Source organism: Balaenoptera acutorostrata, chromosome 5 (genome assembly GCF_949987535.1).
Source record: "Balaenoptera acutorostrata chromosome 5, mBalAcu1.1, whole genome shotgun sequence".
Taxonomy (NCBI): Eukaryota; Metazoa; Chordata; class Mammalia; order Artiodactyla; family Balaenopteridae; genus Balaenoptera; species Balaenoptera acutorostrata.
Genome location: NC_080068.1, coordinates 33,070,190 through 33,093,581, shown reverse-complemented (window position 1 = coordinate 33,093,581; position 23,392 = coordinate 33,070,190). Strand labels below are relative to the sequence as shown.

Genomic DNA, 23,392 nt, shown 5'->3' with positions numbered 1-23,392 from the left:
ATCATTCTAGCATTAGTCATAGTAGTTCAATAACTCTTACTACAATTTGATTTTTGCCCTGTCTGTCTCTCTCTATTCCTTCCAAATGTAAAAGCCTTTTGGTGCACATGTATGGGTGCAAGATCCTAAATCCCTAGGTGTTGATTGGAAGCTCAGTGATAATAGCAGGGGAACTTGAAGACTATGTGATATTAAAAAGACCAAATTAGGACAAAGGGAATATTATTTTATATAAGTAGTATTTTTCTAAGTGTTGTGCTATTTCATTAAAAAAACTAAAAAAAAAAAAAAGTTAATTCCCCAAAGGATTCATTCTTTCTTGTTACTCTAGGATGAGATTAATGAAAAATAAAAGGAATTTTGAAGGAATGACTAGGTGGATTATGTTAAAATCAGAAATAATGTTTTTCCTTCATCTTTTGAGATATCTCAGGCCTCCTATCCAGTGTTCTACCTTTATTTGGTAAACTAGTATATCTCAGAGAGTTTTGCTGCTAACTTGATGTTTCTACTAGCCAGTTGTCAGGGACATTTAATTTTTCCTTTCTGTGTACTATATATCATGTGTTCCAGAAACAACGACTAGGATTTTTTTAAAAAAAATTTATTTATTTAAATTTATTTGGTTGTGGGTTTTAATTGTGGCATGCAGGCTCCTTAGTTGCGGCATGTGGGCTCCTTAGTTGTGGCATGTGAACTCTTAGTTGCGGCATGCATGTGGGATCTAGTTCCCTGACCAGGGATCGAACTTGGGCCCCCTGCATTGGGAGCGTGGAGTCTTAACCAGTGCGCCACCAGGGAAGTCCCAGGATTGTTTATTTCTTTTGTCTTCCCTGTTTTTCTTTTTCCTTTCATTGTAGTTATTTTATTTGTGCAAACAAAAACTTTTTTTTCAAAGTTTTAAATGTGATTAATTCTTTACAAATTTCTTAGTGTTAATTGATAATAGAAAATGCTCACATTAGGTTAAGTAAAAAAAAATTACATGCAATACTTTACATGCTATGTAATCATAACTATGTGAAGTATGTATATACTTTTCATACATGGAAAAAGCAAGGAAATGTACTCTGAAGTTACTTGATTATCTCCATGAATTAATGGAAATTTTGATTTTCAAAATTTTTAATTTTAGTATATTTTCCAAAAATTTATCAGTAATCCTGTATTATTTTTATAATTAGGAAAAAATAGTTGTTGAAGAAAAATATCCACAAGGAAACCAAAAGCTGCAGTGGTAGTAGACAGTTTTGTGCTGCCTTGTTTTTTATTTTATTAAAACATTTAAAAAAATTAATAGACCTTATATTTTAGGTCAGTTTTAGGTTATAGAAAAATAGAAAGGAAAGTAGAGATTCCCATATATGCTCTCAACCTCACCCTCTCTGCATTTCTCTGTTGTTACCATCTTGCAATAGTGTGGTATATTTGTTACATTTTGTTTTTCATCATTCATTGTCTTAGTGAGAAACAATAAAGGAAAGTAAGTGTAGAACTCCAGCAAAATTTCCTCTTCTTTATTTTCTCCTTCTTTATTTCCTTCATTATTATACTCTGATACTTTTTTGTTTTTTTATTTTTTTACTTTGGAGAAGAAGCAATTTGGGGATCTATTTTGGGCTGGTTATGTAAATTTCTGTTCTTCCACCTCCATCCAAAGGCCTTAAAAAAAATCAACTGTGATTTTTCTAGAGGAGCCCCTGTTGGGAAAAAGGCAGATGTTACTAATATCTATGAAACTTTCTGCTGTCTTTTAAATTCAGTAATAGTGAATTCCTAATAACTTCCCAGAACATATGTAGTAAATTCAGAGGTTCACAGTACACTGAGTAAAATATTATCATTTTATTTTGAATATATTACCCTTTAATTTCAGTTTATGGGACAAGGTAAAGAGGATCCTCTGATTGCTTTTAAATATATTTTTCAAAATTCATGCAGTCTTTGTCTGACTTATTTCAATAAAACCAGAAAAAATGTTAAACAAGTAAATAACATTGGTACAAGGGAAAGAAAAAAAAATCATGCGGTCTTCAGAAGAGATAAGAAACAGAAAGAAAGCTGATATATGAGTAATATTTGATATAAAACAGTATAACAAATTTCTTTCTGAAGCCATTGTATATTTTCCAGTAAATTCATTATAATGTAAAATACCCTGAAGAACCATACGCAGAATTACAAAATAATTTGCTATCTTGAAGACTATCGTATTTATTGGTAAAACCCCACAAAACCCTGTATCCAGCCCATAATGTACCCTTTTCCCCCTCTTATTTAAATTTTGTATAATTTGTGGTGGTAGTGTTTCTCAGATAGTTCCTAGTTTTTTCCATTTTGGAGTAGAATTTGTAGTTCATTTCCTTTATCTAGCTTCCTTTATTTTAAAAAAAATTCGTTCCTTTTTAAAAATGACTTAAGTCATTCTAAATTGTTCTTGTGATGATGGTCTTTATTTTTGTCACTTGTTTTGATTTCCATACCTGACTTTTCCTTTCCTCTTCCTCTGTCACTAGGCTCTTGTTACTTATATGGTGTCTCGATTTTAGTTTATTACTTCCATTCCATTGATTGCTGCCATGAACATTACTGCCTTGATAAGAAATCTAACCCAATTGAGTGTTTTCAGTCATCCTATTTCTTACTCTCCTACAGCACCATTTTTCGTGCTTTTGCCTACCATACTTGCCCTTGTAGTCTGTTCTCTTTTCACTTGGAATCCAAACAAATAGTTATCTCTCTGTCATCAATATTTTTAGCTGATAGATTTTTGTTTTCTTTTTGGTAGATCTCTTGATTTAAGTTATTTGCCATTAAAAAAAATAGGCTATACAGTATATCAAAGCTTATTATGCTGCTTCTGGTTCAAGCAGGATTTGGAAAAAATGATTTGTGGATGAATTGATTGTTATTGTGATTACATGCTGAGCTGGGCAGTTTATTCTTGCAGATCTGGGTAAGTTAGGTATTATTCTTGGTTTGATCTTGGATTATTTTCTTTATATGAAAGTACAGTTAATATCTGTCTCTGTGGACCATAAACCTTTGTGTCTTGGGATGACTTCAGTTCTGAATTTTATAGTGAGTCAGCAACAAAAAGTGAACTGCTCATACTTAGTAATAGATTATTGGTTAATAAAAAAATATACTTGATAGTACATAGTAATTAACAAAAATGGGAACTTCCTTGGAAGAAACCATGTGAATAGAAAACATAAAATATGAGTTTTGTAGCAGAAAAGTTTAAACTATTTGGAAATTTTGATACCAAATGGGATTTCTGTGTTTTATGTGTGGCACAATTAAAGACAAACTAGGACTGGATCCCAGAAAAAGAATGAGAACTTGTCAACTTATGTGAGGTCAAAGATTTTTCTGTCAAAACATTACCACCCAAATAATTTTATAATTTTGTGAAAAAATTAAGGATTTGTAAATACATTTTATTTTTATTTATTTATTTATTTTTAAAATTTTATTTTTTATTTTTATTTTTGGCTGCGCTGGGTCTTTGTTGCTGTGCGTGGGCTTTCTCTAGTTGCGGCGAGTGGGGGCTACTCTTTGTTGCAGTGCGCGGGCTTCTCATTGCAGTGGCTTCTCTTGTTGCGGAGCACGGGCTCTAGGTGCGCTGCCTTCAGTAGTTGTGGCATGCGGGCCCAGTAGTTGTGGCATGTGAGCTCTAGAGCGCAGGCTCAGTAGTTGTGGTGCATGGGATTAGTTGCTCTGCGACATGTGAGATCTTCCCGGGCCCCGGCTCAAACTCTTGCCCCCTGCATTGGCAGGCGGATTCTTAACCACTGTGCCACCAGGGAAGCCCTGTAAATACATTTTAAAACAGTGTACATTATTAAAACTATGATCGGTATTCAAGTTTGACTCTCATACAAATTTCAGGTTTTAGTTTGAATAATGTTTCTTAGCTTTTGTAGCATTTTATTCGCAAAGAAGTATAATATAATAATAATGGAAAACATTTCATAAGAAGTGGTAAAAGATTCATCAGAAAAAACAAGGTTTGCCCTTTGTGTACGCATATTTATTTATAAAGAACACTAAAAGAGAAAATAGAGTTTTAGTAAATATATCAAAATCTGTAAATTTTAGTTACTCATTAGTAAAGGTTTAATTGTCCAGACTACAATATGTGTTAAGATGCAGTTACTCTTTTTTCAAATATCCTGTGGTGTTTTCAAATATGTTTGATTTGCAAAGCATAAACAATTAAAACAAAATTGAAGCTAACCCAATGAAGGAACTAAATAGACTGTTCTTAAGTAATTTATGTGCTGAGTGCTTGCTAATTTGCAAAATTTAACAGTTACACTACTTACCAGAGTGTTAGGTTCTACTGTGTTTGTCAGAGCCCTGCATTTTATAAATTAGTATGTTTATTTTTAATGTTGAAGGAAAATTTTGATTCTTTGCTTTATATAATCTTTGACCCAAGAGGCTTATCTTTACTTATCCAATAAAAGTTTCTTTTATTTAATGAAGATTTTAACTGGGCATATAGACTATCCCTACCTTAATTGGTCTGGAATGGGTGGGGAGGGAGAGAGGGAGAAAAGGAGAGAGAGGGCAATTAAAAAAATACCGTGTTTAGGGATTAAATATTGGCATTTGTATTAATGGTACTTTTTTGCAAAGGGCATCATTTATGTAGACCCTTAGGGACCTTGAATTAACAATCGGCTATTCCCTGGATAGATGCTAGACAGATGATCTATTTACATTTTCCCTTTTGTTCTTTTGAGTGTCTGGAAGACTGTCAGTTTGAAGGAGCCAGTTTATCAGTGCAAGGATAAGGAAAAGATAAGTCAGTACCATTCCATATGTTGGAAGTAGCTTCTGAATTTACATGTTTGATCACTTGTTGAAAATATTTTTATTGTTAAATTAATTAAAAACAAATTTGTCATAAATTTATGATTTTTAATCTGAGTTGAAAAAATGCTGAATGTATCTGGAAGTTACATTTTTCTGTCTGGTAAGAATGAAGGTCAACCTGGTGTGAAATTACTGATATATTTAGTTTATTTTTTATGTGATTTTTTTTTTCCTTAAAACAATTGCTAGTTGATTCACTTATCTTCATTGGTAATGTATCTTCTTATGATTTGAAAAGATCAGTTTTAAAAAATCCCTTTCTGCTATAGTCTCTTTAAGGTTTGAAAATTGACATTATTTCTAGGGTAGTGTCAAGAAAGCATTTTTGTTACTGTTTTATTTAGAGCCACCAATGCTCCTTGACTTTTTCAAATTTTGATATATATATTTCAGCTCATTAAAATTAGTCTCAATTTTTGCAGTAAAAGCTAATGTTGTTTTAAACTACTGTCTGAAGCCTCATACAAACATTTTCTTGCAATTTATTACTTCTATCTCTTTTTAAGTAGATGGGGCCTTACGTGTTCCTTTTTGTCAACTTCAGAAAAGCTCAAGAAAAAATACCAGTTAGGCCTTTTAGAGAAAATATCTGATATACTGTAAATAAATATGGTCTTTAAAAAACTACCACTAGAAAAATAAAGCTCAGAAATACTTCATTAATTACTGGTAATAAAAGTCAGTAGCCAACTGTGGTTCAATGATCTTATTGCTGTCAAGAATTTAGAAAATTGCAGGTGTCATTAACTGAGTGTAATAATACTATTTGGTCTCTGAAGTACTTCATTGAGTGTTGTGTAGGAATAGGAGGATTGGTCCTGACTGTCAGAAATACCACATACTGAAGAGTGAAAAAAATTTTCAATTTCACCTTGTCTTGCCCTCTAGTTTGAAATTTTATTGTGAGAAATGCAAAAATGGAAATCTTTTAATGGTGAAATGGGAATTGATATATGTACTTTAAAAAGTTGTCCGTACGAAAAAATGTGTACATACTTTAACTTCATTTTAAAATTAATCCTATGCATTAGGATAGATTCCATTCAGTTTGTTAGAGTTTTTATGTATAATTAGCTCTTGGCTTGAGCAGGATGGTAAGGATGGGTGGAAGGTCAGCAAGAAGCTATAATCCCAGTAAAAAGAAGAGTCAACTCTAATTATCAATGGAAGGGGAAGAAAATGTGTTGAGGAAAAGAGAGATTCACTGTGGATAAGTTCATCTTGTTGTGGGAATATGCTCACTCTAAGAGGTAGGCTCAGTAATTACGCAGAGGTTAATTGTGGAAGATTGCTGCAATGCCCTCTCTCCAAAGGAACCAAGCCTGTGGGGGATAAAATAGTCCAGATTTCCAGATCCTTCTGTTTGGCTGAGAACTGTAATCAGAACTGCTGATTATTGATCAAATTCTGCCTAAAGACCAAGCATGTTTCAGGGAAGGTCAAATTATCCCAGATCTTTGCTGTTTCTTAATCAGTTAAATCTACAAAACCCCTGATTAGAGCCTGGCTTTGTTTATCTATATCCAGAATTAACTTTGCCTTAGTTAAAAGAGGCAGTTGAATCAAAGTGCCCAGATAAAATTGAAGTGAGCCTTAGAAAATTGTGGGAGTGGTGTGAGGCAGTGACAGGCTGTAGAGGACAGTGGCTAGGTTTACCAAATGTTTATGGCCGTGGGTTATTTTATACCAATCTAATAAACGAAGCTGTTAGAAATCCACTTTTTATAGAAGTTAAATCCGGGATTGGTTTCTAGACTTCTCAAAAGAATTTACCTTTGGTTTCTTTCTTAAGTTTTTATGGTGAGTTTTTTAAAAGGCACTTTATAAGCTTCATCTCATTTAAGTTACCTATGTTTAACGTCATATGAATAATTGTTGAAAATTTGGGTATCTTTTCAGCCTGAAGTACAGACTAAAGGGAAACATGATAACTTCCTTTCAATATTTTAAAGGCGATCCTAGAGTAGCAGGGTAGGAAGGGAAGCTGTCACTCACTGTGTGTTTACTGTGGTACAGGCTCTAAGTACGTTAATCCTTGAAATAATTCGGTGAAGTAAGTATCGCTGTTAATTTTACAGATGAAGAAAATAAGGCACAGAGAGCTTAAGTAACTTTGCCCAAGGTCACATAGCTAGTAAATGGCAGAACCCTTACTGTTTCCCGAAACATTTCGACCCTATAACCTCTTAAGGGTAGTTATTTTCAAAGAAACTGGTATGATATTGATAGAGCTAGGATTCAATTTGAAAATGGTTTAGTTGTGCGTGGCTGATGAGGAAGTGTTTTCTGCTAGTGTAGAACACCTTTTCTAAAAAAAATGGTAATGGAAATTATGTGAGAATTTGGTGGTTGAGGTAGCTTGAGAGGTTAGCAGGATTTCCTTTAGATGTGGAAGAGAAAGGCTCTGGTCTTGGATGACCTGGCATTTCTTTTCGAAAGCAGGAAGAGAAATAGGTTTCAGGCTGAGACAAGTGGAGGAACTTTTTATACTTATTATGGGAATTTAATAAGTTAGTAATATATAAATAGAAGGCTCTACTAAAAATGGATAGCATGGATCACGGATACATAGTAGGATCACTCAGAAGAGCTCTAGACTTTTTTTTTTCTGTAGTACCTTGCAGAAATGTGGGAAAGTAACATTGGAGAATCTTCTTTATCTTAGGTGCTTTACATTTTAAAATTTAAATACCCTAACAACCCTGTTAAAAATTTGGTGATATTCCTATTTTCTGTATCATGCTGGTATAGATGGTTTAAAGGGAGGATTATAGAATTCTCTGTGGCAAAAAATCACTACAAACTTAGGAAGAGTTTATAATGAATGATAGAAGCTAACTATCATAATTATATAGAATGAATAATTACAAATCATAAAGGAAAAGATTCTAATGAAAATACTCAAAAGGTCAGAACAGTCATTTATGTTTCCTGTTTTGTTTCCAGTAAATTGGGAAAATATGTTCAATTTTATTAGTAATCAAAGAAGTGTAAATTTGTTTTTTCTTTCTTCAGGGTAATTTAGCAATATGTATCAACATTTATTAAAGTGTGTGTTTATTGACTTGTAGGAAGTTACTTCAAGAATATAAAGGAGTGTATGTAGATTTATATAAGTATATACAAAACATTGTTTATCGTAAAAAATTGGGAACAATTCAAATGAGCATCCCTGAATCTGCGTTGGTCTGATGTTTCCTCATGATTAGAAACAGATATTTCTTTGGTAGGAATATTATGGAACAGACAGAATCTAGTCACATGGCACACAATTTTGATTTGTCAAAATGCTGATGGTGACCATTTTCGTCACTTGATTAAAATATAACTGCCAGGTTTCTATATTGTAAAGTTATTCTTTCCCTTTTGTAATTAATAAGTGTTTTGTGGAGAGGTATTTTGAAATTATTTAAATATCCTGTTCCCCAGACTGTTAATTTATTATATTGGTGTGGCCTCATGGCTTCCTATTTTGTTAGATGTGTTACAGTCAGTTACTATCATTATTTATTTTGATGCTCAGATTGTCTCTATTTTGGTTGGTGGGAGTCCCTTGAAGTTGGCTTCTGTGCCATCGTGACATATCCTGTCATTCCTTGGACATTTCCTTGCTTTCTACAAAAGAAAACTAGATGTTTCAAACTCATTTTGTACTTTTCTTCCATGGTTATTGAATTAGCTATTTCTGATTTATTTATTTAGTGGAGAATAGTATTTAGAAGCCAATATCTGGACATTAGGTGTTAGGGTATTGCTGCTCCCAGGTTTTCTCAGTGGACAGAGCTAGCGACTATATATATAGGTATGTATGTGAATGAGAGTATATATTTTATATACAGGCATACCTTGGAAATAATTGTGAATTTTAGTTCCAGACCACCGCAATAAAGCGACTATCACCAAGTGAGTCACTTGAATTTTTTTTGTTTCTCAGTGCATGTATAAGTTGTTTGCACTATGCTGTAGACTATAAGTGTGTAAAGCATTATGTCTAAAAATACCATGTGCATACCTTAATTTAAAAATACTTTATTACTAAAAAATGCTAACCATCATCTGAGCCTTCAGTGAGTCATAATATTTTTGCAGTAGTAACATCAAAGATCACTGATCACAGATGGCCATAATAAATATAATAATAATGAAAAAGTTTGAAATATTGTGAGAATCATCAAAATGTGATGCAGAGACATGAAGTGAGCAAATGCTATTGGAAAAAGAGCACTGATAGATTTGCTTGATGCAGGGTTGCCACAAACCTTCAATTTGTAAAAAACACAATTTGTTAAAAAAATGCAGCTATTGTGCTTCACTTTATTGTGCTTTGCAGATATATTGTGGTGTTTTTTGTTTGTTTGTTTTAAGAAATTGAACGTTTGTGGCAACCCTATGTCGTCAGATGATTTTGTATGCACTGGGAAACCAAAAAATTTGTGTGACTTGCTTTATTGTGATATTCACTTTGTTGTGGTCTGGAACCAAACCTAACGTATCTCCGAGGTATACCTGTATTCAGACAGTACTATATTTATATTAATTATTCAACCGTTTTTCCTTTAGTTTATGTAATCTTGAGGTTTTACATTGGCAAAATAATGAATTCAAAGAGTTACACAATTCCTCCTTCTTTAGTCATTTACCAAATTTCAGATTTGATTCTGCTGCTGCGTTCTTGATTTTATCCACTGTGTTTTCTCACAATTAGATTTCAACTTCTGGCTGACTACAGTTGCTAAGATGCCTTTGTAAAATGCATTAATTTGAGAGATGTTACCATGTAGAAAAATGTGCATCTTACCACGATGAAATAGGTTGTCTGGAAAAGAATTCTTACTTAGAGATTTATTAAATTCTGGTTCTTTTAAAATAAGCCCATGATTGCTATCTTTCTCTGCCCAACTTCATCTAAAGTCTGTGTCAATATTCTCCAACCAAAGATCCCAGTAGTAAACCTTTGGTTGAGTAAGTCAGTGAGGGAGAGTGCACACAGTGAAACTTGGGGCATCTCAGGAATAGTGTTAGAAAAGATTTATTATAGGATTTGAGCTTGCGTGTAAGTGCAAAGAACGGAGTCTGAAAGGATATATTCCAAATTGCTGATGATGGCTGCCTTTGGGGAGGAACTGGGACTAGGAGGGTTTGTGCAAAACACCGCTGAATTTAAAAATACGGATGTATTCGTGCTCTGGGTAATTAAAAAATAACTAGAAAAAAATGATGATTTTGGGGAGGGGTTAAGGAAGTGGGGCTGTCTTCTGAATTGGATACTGTCAGAAAGCATGGGTAATTCTATGATTAAATATCCTAATAAATCTTACCTAGAATCATGGAAGACTTGAATGAGGCTAAAGCTCTAATTTGTAAAGAAACAGCAGTCTTTCATATTAAGATTTGGGATGTTTGACCATCTTTGTTATTTGGCTGGAGTTCATGTTTTTGTCTGTTGGGACATGATTACAGAGTGGTATTGTTTTATGTTGATTCATCATGGTCATGGCATGGCTTTGTCTGATGTTGCTGTTTTATGAAATTGTTTATATTCAGAGAGAGAATAACAAGACCTAGCTGTGGGTCCTGAGCCAGCTCTTGACAACACCAGGGCCTAGTTGACATTACAGGGCCAGCTCCCAGATGTCAAAGAGGCTGCTTTTCTACCTTCTCATCTGTTTCTACCATCTTTCTTTCTACATCCTAGATGAACATTTCTTCTTCTATCTTTCTTTTATCTATCTTTCTGTTCACACCACTTTGTCTACTTGAGGTGTTTCCAGGCTACCCATGCCTATAGTTTTAAGAATAGATCAAAAGCACCTGACCTCTGATAGTGCATCCTGATAGGTTCCAGAATCCTTTGAGGCCCTCTTCCCTCCTTGTCTATAAGCTTTGCATCTTTGTTTCATTTGCTTCAATATGTTTGCTGCCTTTCTTGGTCTACCTTTCTATAGAATTGTGATGGGATTTCAGTCTGCTCTAATACTAACTTGGTGCCCTTTTAGGATACTACTTTTAGAAATAGAAACTTTACTTCTTGGATTGCAGCTGCAAGCAAGTTGTGCACACCTCCTTTGCCTATACTGTCCAGGTTGTTAGGATATCATCCCAGTTGGATTCCAGTGACTCTTATGGTCCCTGTATCAGAGAGGGGCATTTGACACTGTGTGTGTGCCCATTCTTTTCTTCCTTCTCCCTATTATTGTCCTTAGAAAGAAAATGGCTCTTCTGTTTCTTCAGGTCCTACTCCTAGCTTAAATTGAATGCTTTTCTATCCCATATATCCTGATTCTTAAATGGGAACTTTATTTTTCCCCTGCTTTCTTGAGCTTTTTAGAACTCTTCAAGCCTCAGTAAATTATCCTCCAAATTACTCTTCTCGACTTTTTCCATACTTCTCTTAATGTGTGTTGTTTCTGTACCTATCCATTCTTTGACTCTGTCAGAGTTAATTTCCTGGTAATTATTTTTCTCTTGCCAAGTAAAATTTATAAGCACAGTTATTTGTTGAAAACATAAAGGAGGTAGCTCTTGTATAGGGCAAGGTAGTTTGAACATTTTGTGCTATAAGACGGTGAGTTCGCATTTAACAATACAGATATACAAGAGTAAGGACATCTGGGAGTGTTCATTGGAGAGTAAAATAAGATCACATGGTGGAAATTAATTTTACAAAGTAGTTTGAACAAAGATAGGGACATAAAATTGTAGGAACTAGAGAGGGAAGTAAATACCAGGTGGGAAGATTGACCTACTAAAATATGGGAGATGGAATGATTAAGGGAATCATTTCTGCAATTAACATAAATTGAGAACCTTGTATTGTGTCAGTTTGTCTAGGTGCTAGAGATTGATGGATGAAAAAGATGAGATCTCTGCTTTCAAAAAGATTAGTATACTAGGAGAAAGGACATTTAAAAAACCAATTGAAATACAATGTGACAAATGCAAACAACAGGTTATTTACTAATTACAGTGAGGACACACATGAGGGAGTGTATGTTCTGCTTGCATCGTTTAAGAAAGGTTTCTCAGGTGGTCATTGCATAACGTTTGCTGGACTAGACTCAGAAGCATTCAGGGTATAGCAGAAGTTATTTGGTGGCTGAATAAAGACAGTTTTCATGGTTAATGAGGCATACCTATTTAAGCTAAATTTGGAGTTAGCCGTTTCTGTTTTTTGCTTCAATTAAAAAAGTTTCTAATTGTAAATCTCTGTTGCCACTTGATGTTCAATGGAAGGAGTCATGACCCCAATTTAGTGAGTCAGAATTTACTTTTCTATTACGTTTTCAGCTGATGGGTGGAAGGACTGCTTGGTGTGATAATTGAACTGGTAACTGAGATATATATATTAAATGATTCAAGAAAAACCTTGTTAATTGGTAGATTTTAATGTTATCCAAATTAGTAGGCATTTAAAAATGCAGTATAGTATGTTTTTTGGTGACTTGCTATCAAGATATCTTTTTTGTTTGAATTCTTATATCTAAAAACAGAATATCCCCTAAATGGTTATTTTCCTTTATAGGTGGTAGATCATCTAATGCAAAATTACCTGCAGTTCCAACAGTTGGTTCAGTTCTACAAGGCCAAGTTTCGAATATGAGGTATTCAAGCTACTAACTTGGATATTTGTGATTTATTCCTTTTGATGACTCTTAAAAATGTCTAGCTACAATTTTTAGAAAAATTTACTTTGTTTCTTTTTTAAAAAGCATGCATGATGTTTAGAGGCCTGGGAGTATTTTAGAAGTTCCTTCTTAAAGATTATGAGATGTAAAAGATTCCCGAGAAGTAGCTTTTTGTGATTAATAAATGTGGAATGCATAACAAATATTTAATTTCACAGGTAGTTAGTAGCTTATGGCTTATGTTTCATATGATTGTAGATTGAACATTTGGAATTCATTGTTCATCTTCCCTAGAAATGCTGAAATAAGAAGTTTATATTGATACCGAATTATAGATAGATTTTTACTGTCAGTTATCTTGTTTAATTGGGTGTATGAGTTTCAAATTCTAATTTGGAAGGCTGTGAATATATTCCACTACTAGGACCTTTGTGGCTAGAGTTCTTGATCTGCCTTATTACAATTGGAAAATGCATAAAACTTTAAAAATAAACGTACTTGGGTGCTACAAGTGTAGGCTTGTAGTTGTGATATCATCCAGGGATAAGAGGATCCATGAGATAAGTAGAGAGAAATAGTTTTATGGATAGCACCTGGGAAGAGATGGTCATTGAGCACAGAGATTTCCAGCAGCTTACCAGTTGATAGTTTCAGTAGCATCTGTTGTTGGTTGTATGAGTAGAAAGTACTCTTTGTAGGAGTAGTAAATAAGTAGTGGCTGTTTATATATATGTTTGGTTCATAAGTTAGAAACTGAATTTCCTGAAATGCAGAGGGCCTGTTTTTTTTTTTAAGTCATTAAATATATATATATGTATACAGCTGGATATGGATCCAACCAACTGCAGATTGAAAGTATTAAAACAAAATTTCCAAAAAGTTCCACAAAGCAAAAATTTGTCTCACGCTGGCAACTATTTTTTGATGTTTCTTTTTTTTGTAGTTTTCTTTGTTTTTAATTTTTAAAAAAATTTTATTGAAGTATAGTTGACTTACAATGTTGTGTTAATTTCTGCTGTACAGCAAATTGACCTAGCCATACATATATATATATATATATTCTTTTCCATTACAGTTTGTAGGACCTTGTCGTCCATCCATTCCACACACGATAGTTTGACATTGGCAACTATTTATATAGCATTTACATTGTATTTACATTGTATTAGATATTATAGGTAATTTAGATATGATTTAAAATATAGGTTATATGCAAATACTATGCCCTTTTACATAAGGGACCTGAGCATCCACAGATTTTGGTATCTGTAGGGAGTCTTGGAACCATTCCACTGTGAAAACCGAGGGACAACTGTGTGTGTATATATGTATGGGTTTATGTGTGTATACATACATATAAGAATATATGTACATATAGTCACAAAGAGATATATTGAATAAATTGAGATCATTATAAATGTGCCATTATACTATTTGCAAGTGAGAAGTTGTTCAGATTGCATTAGAAAGAAACTTTATAGAGATAGATGTTAGTGAAAAAGAATGTAGACTGATTCTTTCAGTTTATAAACATTGAGTTTGTAATATATGCTGCAGCTGAGAACTTAGAAGTGAAGGCATAGTTCTTGATCTGAAGGTGCTCATGGTTTAATGGTCAATAGAAAATTTGTTAAAAGATTGATAGTTTGTTTAGGTTGTAATGGGGCTAAAATCAAGTGCTCTCTACTGGCCAGTTAAGCCTTCCAGTAAGAGCTGATGTTTGGAGTGGTTGTTAACCAGGTTGTTTGTGAGGGCTAGGGCTGGCAATATACAACGGAATAAAAAAGGATATTCCAGGCAGAAGGAATGGTGTGCATAGCAATAGTGAATCTTTAGGTAATTTTAAAATTTTCACATAACTTTACAGTTCTATGAAAACTCATTTTAAAAACTAGAAAACTGATAAATACTAATGAATAGTACAGGTAACTTAACATCTTTCTATTAGTATTACAGAGAGGCTCGAACATGCTTTGGAAAAGGCAGCTCCTCTTCTACGAGAGATATTTGTAGATTTTGCACCTTTTCTTTCTCGGACCCTTTTGGGTAGCCATGGACAAGAACTGCTTATAGAAGGGACAAGTAAGTGATTTTTCTTTCTTCATATATATATTTAAGTTACAGTGTTGAAAACTGAAATGGATAATAAGAGATGCATGGAGTTTTATTGTTTGTTTTCAACCTTTGACAAGGCTTCTCAAAGAGTCTGTACATATCTTTTAAAGAATATGGCATGGCTGCTATTCTAATCTGTTCAAGGTTTTTTATCAGTGATTTGCATGAGATTCGTGTGCATTAGATTTATTACTGTGTGTTTTGGGGAACAATAAAAAAAAGTATTGAATGAAAGAACTAAGAAATGTTTTAATACATTAAAATTAACTATGGGAATTGAGAATTGGAGAGACTGGTGTTATAGTAATAAGTGGGGTATTTACCTGAGATTTTACTTGAATTTAAGATCTATATAAACAATAGTGTATTGCTACATATTAGGAAAATGAGGAATGCATTAGTTGTCTCTGTTAGTGGAATTCTCTTTTACAAATAAGTAGAAAAACCAGTAGTATTTTACTCTATCTTGCTTATATCATACATAGATTACTGGATCTTTTCTAGGTAGGGTACTTTGAGATTGTGTCAAACTAGATAACATGCATAATAAGTAAGTTGCTGCATGGATTGGAAACCATGCTATTTATGGAATGCATGGAGGGGTATTGGGACTTTTTTTTTTACATGAAGCACTTGTCAAATAGTAAGTGTCTTCTAATATTAAAGACGTTAACTCAATCAAGTGAAAGTAGACTTACCCTGAATTTCCTCAGACAGCAGGAATCAGTTCAATAGAGATCAACTTTTCAAACGATTAGTTCTATTTAGAGCTTAACAGACTGACTTCAAAATACAAATCTTCATTCCCATAGCTAGAATTTTTTTAAGGAGAAGCTAGAGGATTTTCATCAATGATAATGTCAAATTGATTTTTTTCATTCAAAAGTGTTTGGACTAGATGTTTGCTAAGTCTGGCTTGTCTGTATCCATATTTGATGGTTTAAGGATAAGACACATATTCTCCTAAAGCTGAAAAATCATGGGAAAGCATAATTATCTGTATGCAGGTATCTTTAAATATCAACTTACAGCTTTAGTTATCACGACTTTTTGTTGGTTATCAGTCGCTAGATGATCTAAGGAATTTCTTAAAACTCGTGAAAAAAGCCCCTCTTTTTATAGGAATAAGGATATAATGGTAATCAAAGTTATAAATAGGTTAATGTTCAAGATATCTGTATCTGAGTGTTAACTATGGGATATCAGCACTTTATTTGACTCTTAAAATATGTATCTGTAAGAGTAATAATCATTAGCTAAAATAATAATTTCATTATCATCCCTGCTGTAAATTTATATGGAGTTGGTGATGATTGATATCATTTCCGTATAGTCAAAGAATAGCATTGAATTTATTTGAAAAAAAGTTCAGGTTTTAGAAATACTGAACTAAGTTTGCGGTGGAAATTTATTTCATCTGCTGAAGGATATAATTGTTTAGCCAAGGACTATTTGACCTAATGAAGTAATAAAATTTGAAAGGAAGTGAATTGATACATTGAAGGACTTCACCCTAATTTATGTTTCACATATCAAACATTTATTCTTTTAAAGTGGTGTGACAACTTATTAACAATATTTCATTTTGTAACAGTAAAGTGAATGTATTAATTATAGCCTTTCAGTGTAGCAAGACATTTTTGCTACGTAGTTGATCTTTTAATTTTATAATAGACCCAGCAAAATAGGATCACCTTAGATACTCAGAAGTATTAAACTTGCCAATTCTAGATCCTGGAACAAAATTTAATTTAGAATCAATTTCTTATTGGTAAATTCTGATAAAATGATAAAAAAGAGGATGATGCACTATTGCTCATCTATAAACTCGAGCAGTGACTCCTCATTGGTCTGTGTTCATAAAAATAGCAAACAAATCTAAGAGTTTTATATAGCTTATATATTTTAAGTTGTGAGGAATCCTTTGGGTGGTGGTTTTATGCATTGTAAAACAGGAAAGTTTTGAGGGGAGGTGATTGCAGCATAGTTCTGTTCAAAAAGCATTGTACTGAAAGGCAGGATACCTCAGCCCTTGTCAGTCACTAGCTGTGTGACCAGGTACTTGAAAATTTATTACTTTTAAATTTTAAAAGTGATTTTTATTAATAATTTTTAAAGACCATTTAAAATATTTACAAAGTAGGAATTGTAATATCCATGAACTTATTTTTGGCAACTACCCAGACCATCTTCGTTTTGCCATAATTGTTATATCCACCTCCCTTTGTTTTGCTTTAGTGTTTCAATCAATCCCAGACATCACGTTGTTTCACCCCTAAATAATTCATAATTCATATAAAAAAGATGTTTTCTTACATAATCAGAATTGCTATTATACCTAATAATATTAATAATAATTCTGTAATACTCAGCCCATATTCATCTTTATTTAAAAGATTTTTTTATATTGATTTTCTTCCAGTTAAGATCCAAAGTCAATTTTATTGCATTTGATATGTCTCTTAAGTCCATGTTAATGTCAAATAGTTTCCCCCTATTCTTCCTCTGTTTTCATGTTATTGACTCATTGAAGAAATATGGTTGGTGGTTCTGTAGAATGTTATACATTTTGGCACTCTGTGGCTATTCTTGGTGATGTTATTTAACAGTTTCTCTATTCTGTGTATTTTCTGATGGCTTGAAGTTTAATTTAAAAGTTTAATTAGATGTAATACTTCATGTTACATCATGCCTAAAGTCACATATTTTCTGATTGGCTCAATTTTAGTGATATTAACCCCCTTTTTCAAGTAGTTATAACCCGTTGTAAGAATTGATGTTTTATTACTTTTATTTTTTAAAAGAAGTCTTCCAAAAACAAAGAGACGATTACTTTTTTAAAAAGTTTGTTTTATCTGACAATTACCTTAAGTGATTTCATTGGACACTTTTTATAAATCTAAGGTTCATTTTGAGGTCTTTGTGATCTTAATTTTCCTATATCTTAAAACATTTTGCTAATTATCATTACTCATCAGTTATTTCTAGCTATACTAAGGACTAAAATAATAAGAAAACAAGAATACTGGAATTGCCCCTAGAATCATGGTGCACTAGGAAAACAAATCATCACTCTTGGATCACCCTCAGTTTTCTTACTGTGTTGGCCAAAGTATTGCATTGTATTTTAAGAAGATACAAATTTGTTTTCTCAGGGGGATCAAAAACTGGTATTTGGGGAGGGCAAAAGTATCTTAGACATTACAGTGGTTTTTGACCTTCTGATGGACAACAGTACATCTGTACAGTTTATCTTTAGCATTAAAATTTCATGGCACAGTTAAGAAAAAATGGTCTGAAATGTTCCTTAGGCTCCTCAAAAAAGGTTGAGAAATATTGGTATAAAAGAAGTCTGTGGATACCATCTTTGTGGTCTTATTTTTAGCTTTCACTGAATATAGTTAAGAATTCAGAATTTTTTATTTTCTGCCCATAATGGTGAGGTGAAAAAAATTGACAGGAGAAGACATTTTATAATTACTAGACCAACTGTGGGTGAATTTGAAGAGACAGGGAGTAGTACTCATAATTTTTATCAAATCAGGACTTCATTAATGCACAGCATATTTCTGTGGACAAAAAGGAAATTGGTTTTCTCAGCATCATGTCATTCAATAGGAGGAAGGACTTCATTCTACAAAATTTATACAATGTTTTGTGACAAGAACTTGGAACATCTCATTTTGCTAAAAAGGCGTGTGACAGTGTTCATCCATCGTTCATGATGACTGTGCACCACAATTTACTTGGTGCAGTTCTAAGTGAATAGATACTAAAGCAGGTATATGCATGAAGACAATTGGAAGGAAAAGTTCATATAGAAATGAAAAAATTCAGTTGATTAATCATTCTAAATGGTGTTTATAATCTAAAGAAGAAAATATTTTGGAATTTGAGAGGAAAGAAAATGGCTGTTCTCTCTACAACAAAATTTTGAATAATCCAACTTTTCAAAGTATTGCATTTGATGATGCTAGTTCAAGAAGAAGGACCAGAATTAATGATGAAGTTGCACCTATTAGAATTTTATTTGAAATTTAGAATCAGTATTTTTAAGATGAATATCATGTTTATAGATTCATGAGGAGCAGTTAATTATATCCAAATTATAGACAAATACTTTCAAAACCTGGAAAACAGGGAAAATAATTTTGAGTTTATTATGCTTAAATTCTTACTGAAACTTATAATAATGTTTACACCATCGCTTTATCTTTTTGTAAATTATTTAAGGTGACTTAAGATAAATAAATAAAACAAAAAACAGGGTTCTTGTGTTCCAGACAGTAAATGGTCATGACCATTTTTCATGGTACACTTGAGAGTTTAGGTATCTCAGTGCGTTCAGATGTTGATAGCTTAATATCTGGTAAGCCATTTAATACTTCTGAGTTTAATAGTATGGAAAAACAGTGGTAATAGAGGTGGGATAAATAGTCTCTGGTGGAGAAATTGAAGTGGTCTTTGGTTGTGAAACATCAGAAGAGTATAAACCTCTTGGCTTTGGCATTTTCAGTTTGTCTTTTTTGAGGAGACTAAAATTCCATATTGTTGAAAAATCAATCAAAGGTAAAACCAAGAAAACTGAACCCAAGGGTCAGATTATGAGGCTAGTCAGATCTCTGAGCCTACAGTACCTTGTTCACTTTCTGCTAAGTGGGACAATAATAGGATTTGTGTGTGTAAAATGAAAATTGATGCTTCTGTAACAACTTACAACTTCACTCCAAGTGTTGTTTTAAGGCCTTCCTTTGGGTAATCCTTAGAGTCTGAATGTAGATCTGAAGACAGATTTACTGATTTTTAAGTCATTTCTTGCTTTTTCATCCATGCAACCAGTGTCACAAAACAATTTAGGTCATAGAGAGATGTGATTAAGTTGTGTAATCTGATATCAAGTCCCTTATTGGGATTATTTCCTGTTTATTTATTCCCAAGGTTATATATTTTTGTTTGCAGTATTGATGCCCTTTAGGCAGGAAGCTTAGTATTAGAGGTCTAATATAAGCTCTTTTTTTGTCTTCTGAAGCCCTTTCTCATTTAAAATCCACCTTCGCCCCCTACCCATGCTTTACAGATCTATAAAACCTCACTCCAAAAAACACATGAATTGTTCTAATCAAACTATAAAATGTTATTTGACATCTTACTGTCCTTGAACACTCAACCCACTGATCAGTGGTTGTATCAACCTTCCTCTGGTTTTCTAATCTTTATTATTGAGAAATAAGACTGAAATAAGTAATTTTTTGAAAGTACGAGTATTGAACTATCCTACAGTATGCTGTAGAGAGACAAAGGAACATCTAGAAATCTTTCTAACTTTGGACGGCCCAAGGCCCTTTTAATCATTATTGTTCATTATCTGAATGGATATAAAAGGCTGAGCCAGATCAGGGCCCAAATGCTTTGCCAGAAAAGGAAAGGTGGTAGGAATTCTGGTTCCTCTAGAATCAAGCAGTAAGGAATAATGTCCTAGTTGTAGAAAGACCCGAATTTACTTGCTGCAAGTAGTGGCTTTTGAAGTTGAAATATATGGAACTTCCTGTAGTTAGGTAACATTTTATGAAAAGTGACAGGTTTTCAGACCAACAAAGGCTACACCAGCAATAAGAGATGGAGTATTGCTGTGCCCTTCCTTTCAGCCTTGGCATTAGCCTGAGGAGGTATGGTCATCTTAGCTCTATAGAAACAACAATTTAGGCTAGTTAATGGCCTGTTTGCTTAATGCAACATGTAGATGTTCTGTAGCTAATTTTCGTGCCAGTGCTGACACTGTTACCATCATTTCTATGTTACACATTTTTTCAGACATGGAGAAAAATGGTTCTGACTTTTCTAAAAAGTGAAGGGGGTGAACAACCTGTTTAACTTGAATACTATTTGTAAGGCTACAGAATGCCAACATGTGCCGTCAGCAGGTATGAGGCATCATGACTAAAAGAGGGAAAGAGAAAGAACTACAGAGCAAGAAGATTAAAGAAAGGGAATAGGATGGGATAGGATGCCCACAAGAACTTTAATGTGGAGAAAGAAATTGGGTAATTCTGTGGGGTGTGTGAGGGCCATGAGGAATTATTTTAGTTGTTATACTTAGTTTACTTTGAACGTAAGCTTACATTTGCTTAGAAAAATATAGAACAAAAAATTTTAATTTTTGTAATTATTACTAGTGTAATTTAGTAATTTAGTGCTTTTAATTATTGGCATTGCTTTTTTAAGATACTGGTTATAAAATGTTCTTTGAATGTTCTTTAAAGTAGTTACTTTATATCTTACTGTTAATCAAAACTAAAGAATTCTTCAGATAGTTATTAACTATATAAAACTTCCTTCCTGAGATATTTTTGGTGAACCCAAATGAAACATAAAAGAGAAAATATAAATGCATTTATTTATAAAAAATCAAGAATATATAACAGACAATGGCTTGCACTTCTGTTAAGGTTTAGAGTGAGGTCACAGGTCAAGGTACTAATAAGAGTGTTTGGGATGTCTGCTGCCATGAAACAAAATGGAAACTTGATTGATAGCTAGAGGGTTGAAGGGAGAGAGTGTGGTGGAGAAAGCAAAGGTCAGGGAGCCATTTCCCTTCTCTGCATGTATAACAATCAACTCTCTCCAAAACAGAATTTAGGTGATATTGGTCAATATGGCATATGTTGTGCAGATTTCTATGAGTATTGTGAAATGTCATTATATATGAAGTTGTAATAAATGTTTTAGTAATTTGAAAGCTGAAATGAAATTGGCTACAAAAAATTGTGGTGGTTTTGATGCCAAGTTTAAAGTAATTACAGAATGTTTTGTTTACACATATGATCAAATATGTATAGGTTTGGTTCTTAGCAAGAAGTTAAATTTTATTTTAAAACCAATTTGGACAAAGTTGTATAAGAAATAAATCCCTTGTTTTTTACTTTGTAATTTAAAAAAAAATTCTCTTTGATATAGGTCTGGTTTGCATGAAGTCTAGTAGTTCAGTTGTGGAATTGGTTATGCTACTGTGTTCTCAGGTGAGTGACAAGAATAAATGTTGAATTAAAAGTAAATTCTCAAGTGAATTCATTTTGCAAGAAAGTTAAAATTGATTAGAAATTTTTGCTACAATAGTTTTGTGTTTGCAGTTTTAAAATAATTTATTTGTATTGCAAAAGGGTTACTTCTTGTGTTTGTTGCTAACAGTTTATTTCGAAGTGAGTGCTGAGAGAAATAGGATAGATGAATGAGAAATAGAGGTTTTTCGAGCCACATTTAAAAATGTACAGATCAAATGGTCTTGAGATGGCTAAATTTCTTTGCCTTGCATATTAAGGTTACAGAAACAGATTTATTTCTATACCTTGTGGAGTGCCACTCTGACTCCCATGGGAATAATGGGTTTACTTCCCTTTTGTGCAGAGGTTATAAAATGAGCGATAAATAATTTTGAATTCTTGTCATTGCTAATTATTTTTGACATACCTAGTAGATTTGGGAAAACATCAACAAAAATATGGCGGCCATCATAATAAGATGTAGTGAATAAATTCCTAAAAGCGAGATTACTTTCATTGTTCAGAAACCTTATACCCCATGTGGTAAACTTTAATGATTTTTTTTTTAAAACTTATGTAAAAATCATGTATCCTGTGATATTTTCTTTTCTCTTTAGCAGTTAAACATGAATGTTTTTATTGAGAGTTTTTTTTTGTAGTCTTTTAAAAATGATATCTTGCTGGTAGTAAATTCCCCTACTTAAAACTTTAAAATAGCCTTTTTTAATAGGAAGAGTATTGGTCTAGAGGTCAAGGGTTCTGACCCATTTCAAAACCTTTGACCTTCATTTAAAACTCTCCTGGTTTACTTGCCTGACGAATAAGGATAATGCAAAATTAATGTTTCTTTTCATCGATTTATTCATTTTAGTGCCTATATTGCCAAATTTATTTAGACTGTGCTGATGGACATTTCATGAATACAAATTAAAGAATCATAGAAGGTGTGAAAAATCAATACTATGCATTGTCAATAAAATGCAATAAGAACAATTACTTCTAGAGATTACATCTAATGGATTTTTATAATGAACTTGTGAAGAGTAGTTATGTTTGTAGTGGGCTTATTATTCTTAGATTTAGTGAGAGTCATGTTTTTAAGTTAATTATCTACTTTAGAAAACTCCCATTCCTTTAAAAACTGACTGGATAAAATTTCCCATTTAGTAATCTGATTTGAAATAATTGGTTGTTTATTTCTTGAATGGAAATTGCCATATACCATTCTTATACTCACGTGAAATTACCCTTACTTTAAGAAGCATTTGCTTACAGTTTTATATGTATATTCACAGCAGTATGAACTTATTGTTTATAGTGATATAATTGTTTCATAGGTGAAGTTTGATAATGAAGTTTCACTTTCTAGGTTAGAAGAATTTAATGTATTCTTGATACATGAAAGCTGTTTTAAATATAGTATATTACACAGTGGAATGTTAGAAGCTGAAAAGATAAAGAATGACATGTTTTAAGACACCTATTTGTCATGTATGTCACAGTGCTGTTTAATACTATTCCAATCAAATGGGAATATGAAGATCACTTAGAGTAAGTTGCAAAAGTCAGATCATCTCAAAGTTTTGTTTAAATAAAACACATTATCGGTATATTTGAAGTTCTTAACATTTTTTATGGGTTCTCTAAAAGTTCCACGGCATCTCTGTAAGATGTAGCACAGTGCAAAAAATGACGTGAAAAATGAAGCCAGAATTAGCTCCAGATGTA

The 23,392-nt window shown here is 32.9% G+C and overlaps 1 protein-coding gene across 4 annotated transcripts in view; it reads left to right on the top strand.

Moving 5' to 3' along the window:
- Positions 1-23,392, top strand: part of LRBA (LPS responsive beige-like anchor protein) — a 751,667-nt gene that overhangs the window by 201,999 nt on the left and 526,276 nt on the right. For all 4 annotated transcript variants that reach the window (XM_057546722.1, XM_057546725.1, XM_057546723.1 and 1 more), the window contains exons 32-34: positions 12,410-12,488; positions 14,461-14,594; positions 21,582-21,643. In XM_057546722.1, the coding sequence (XP_057402705.1) occupies positions 12,410-12,488; positions 14,461-14,594; positions 21,582-21,643 (275 nt within the window). The remainder of the gene's footprint in view (positions 1-12,409; positions 12,489-14,460; positions 14,595-21,581; positions 21,644-23,392) is intronic.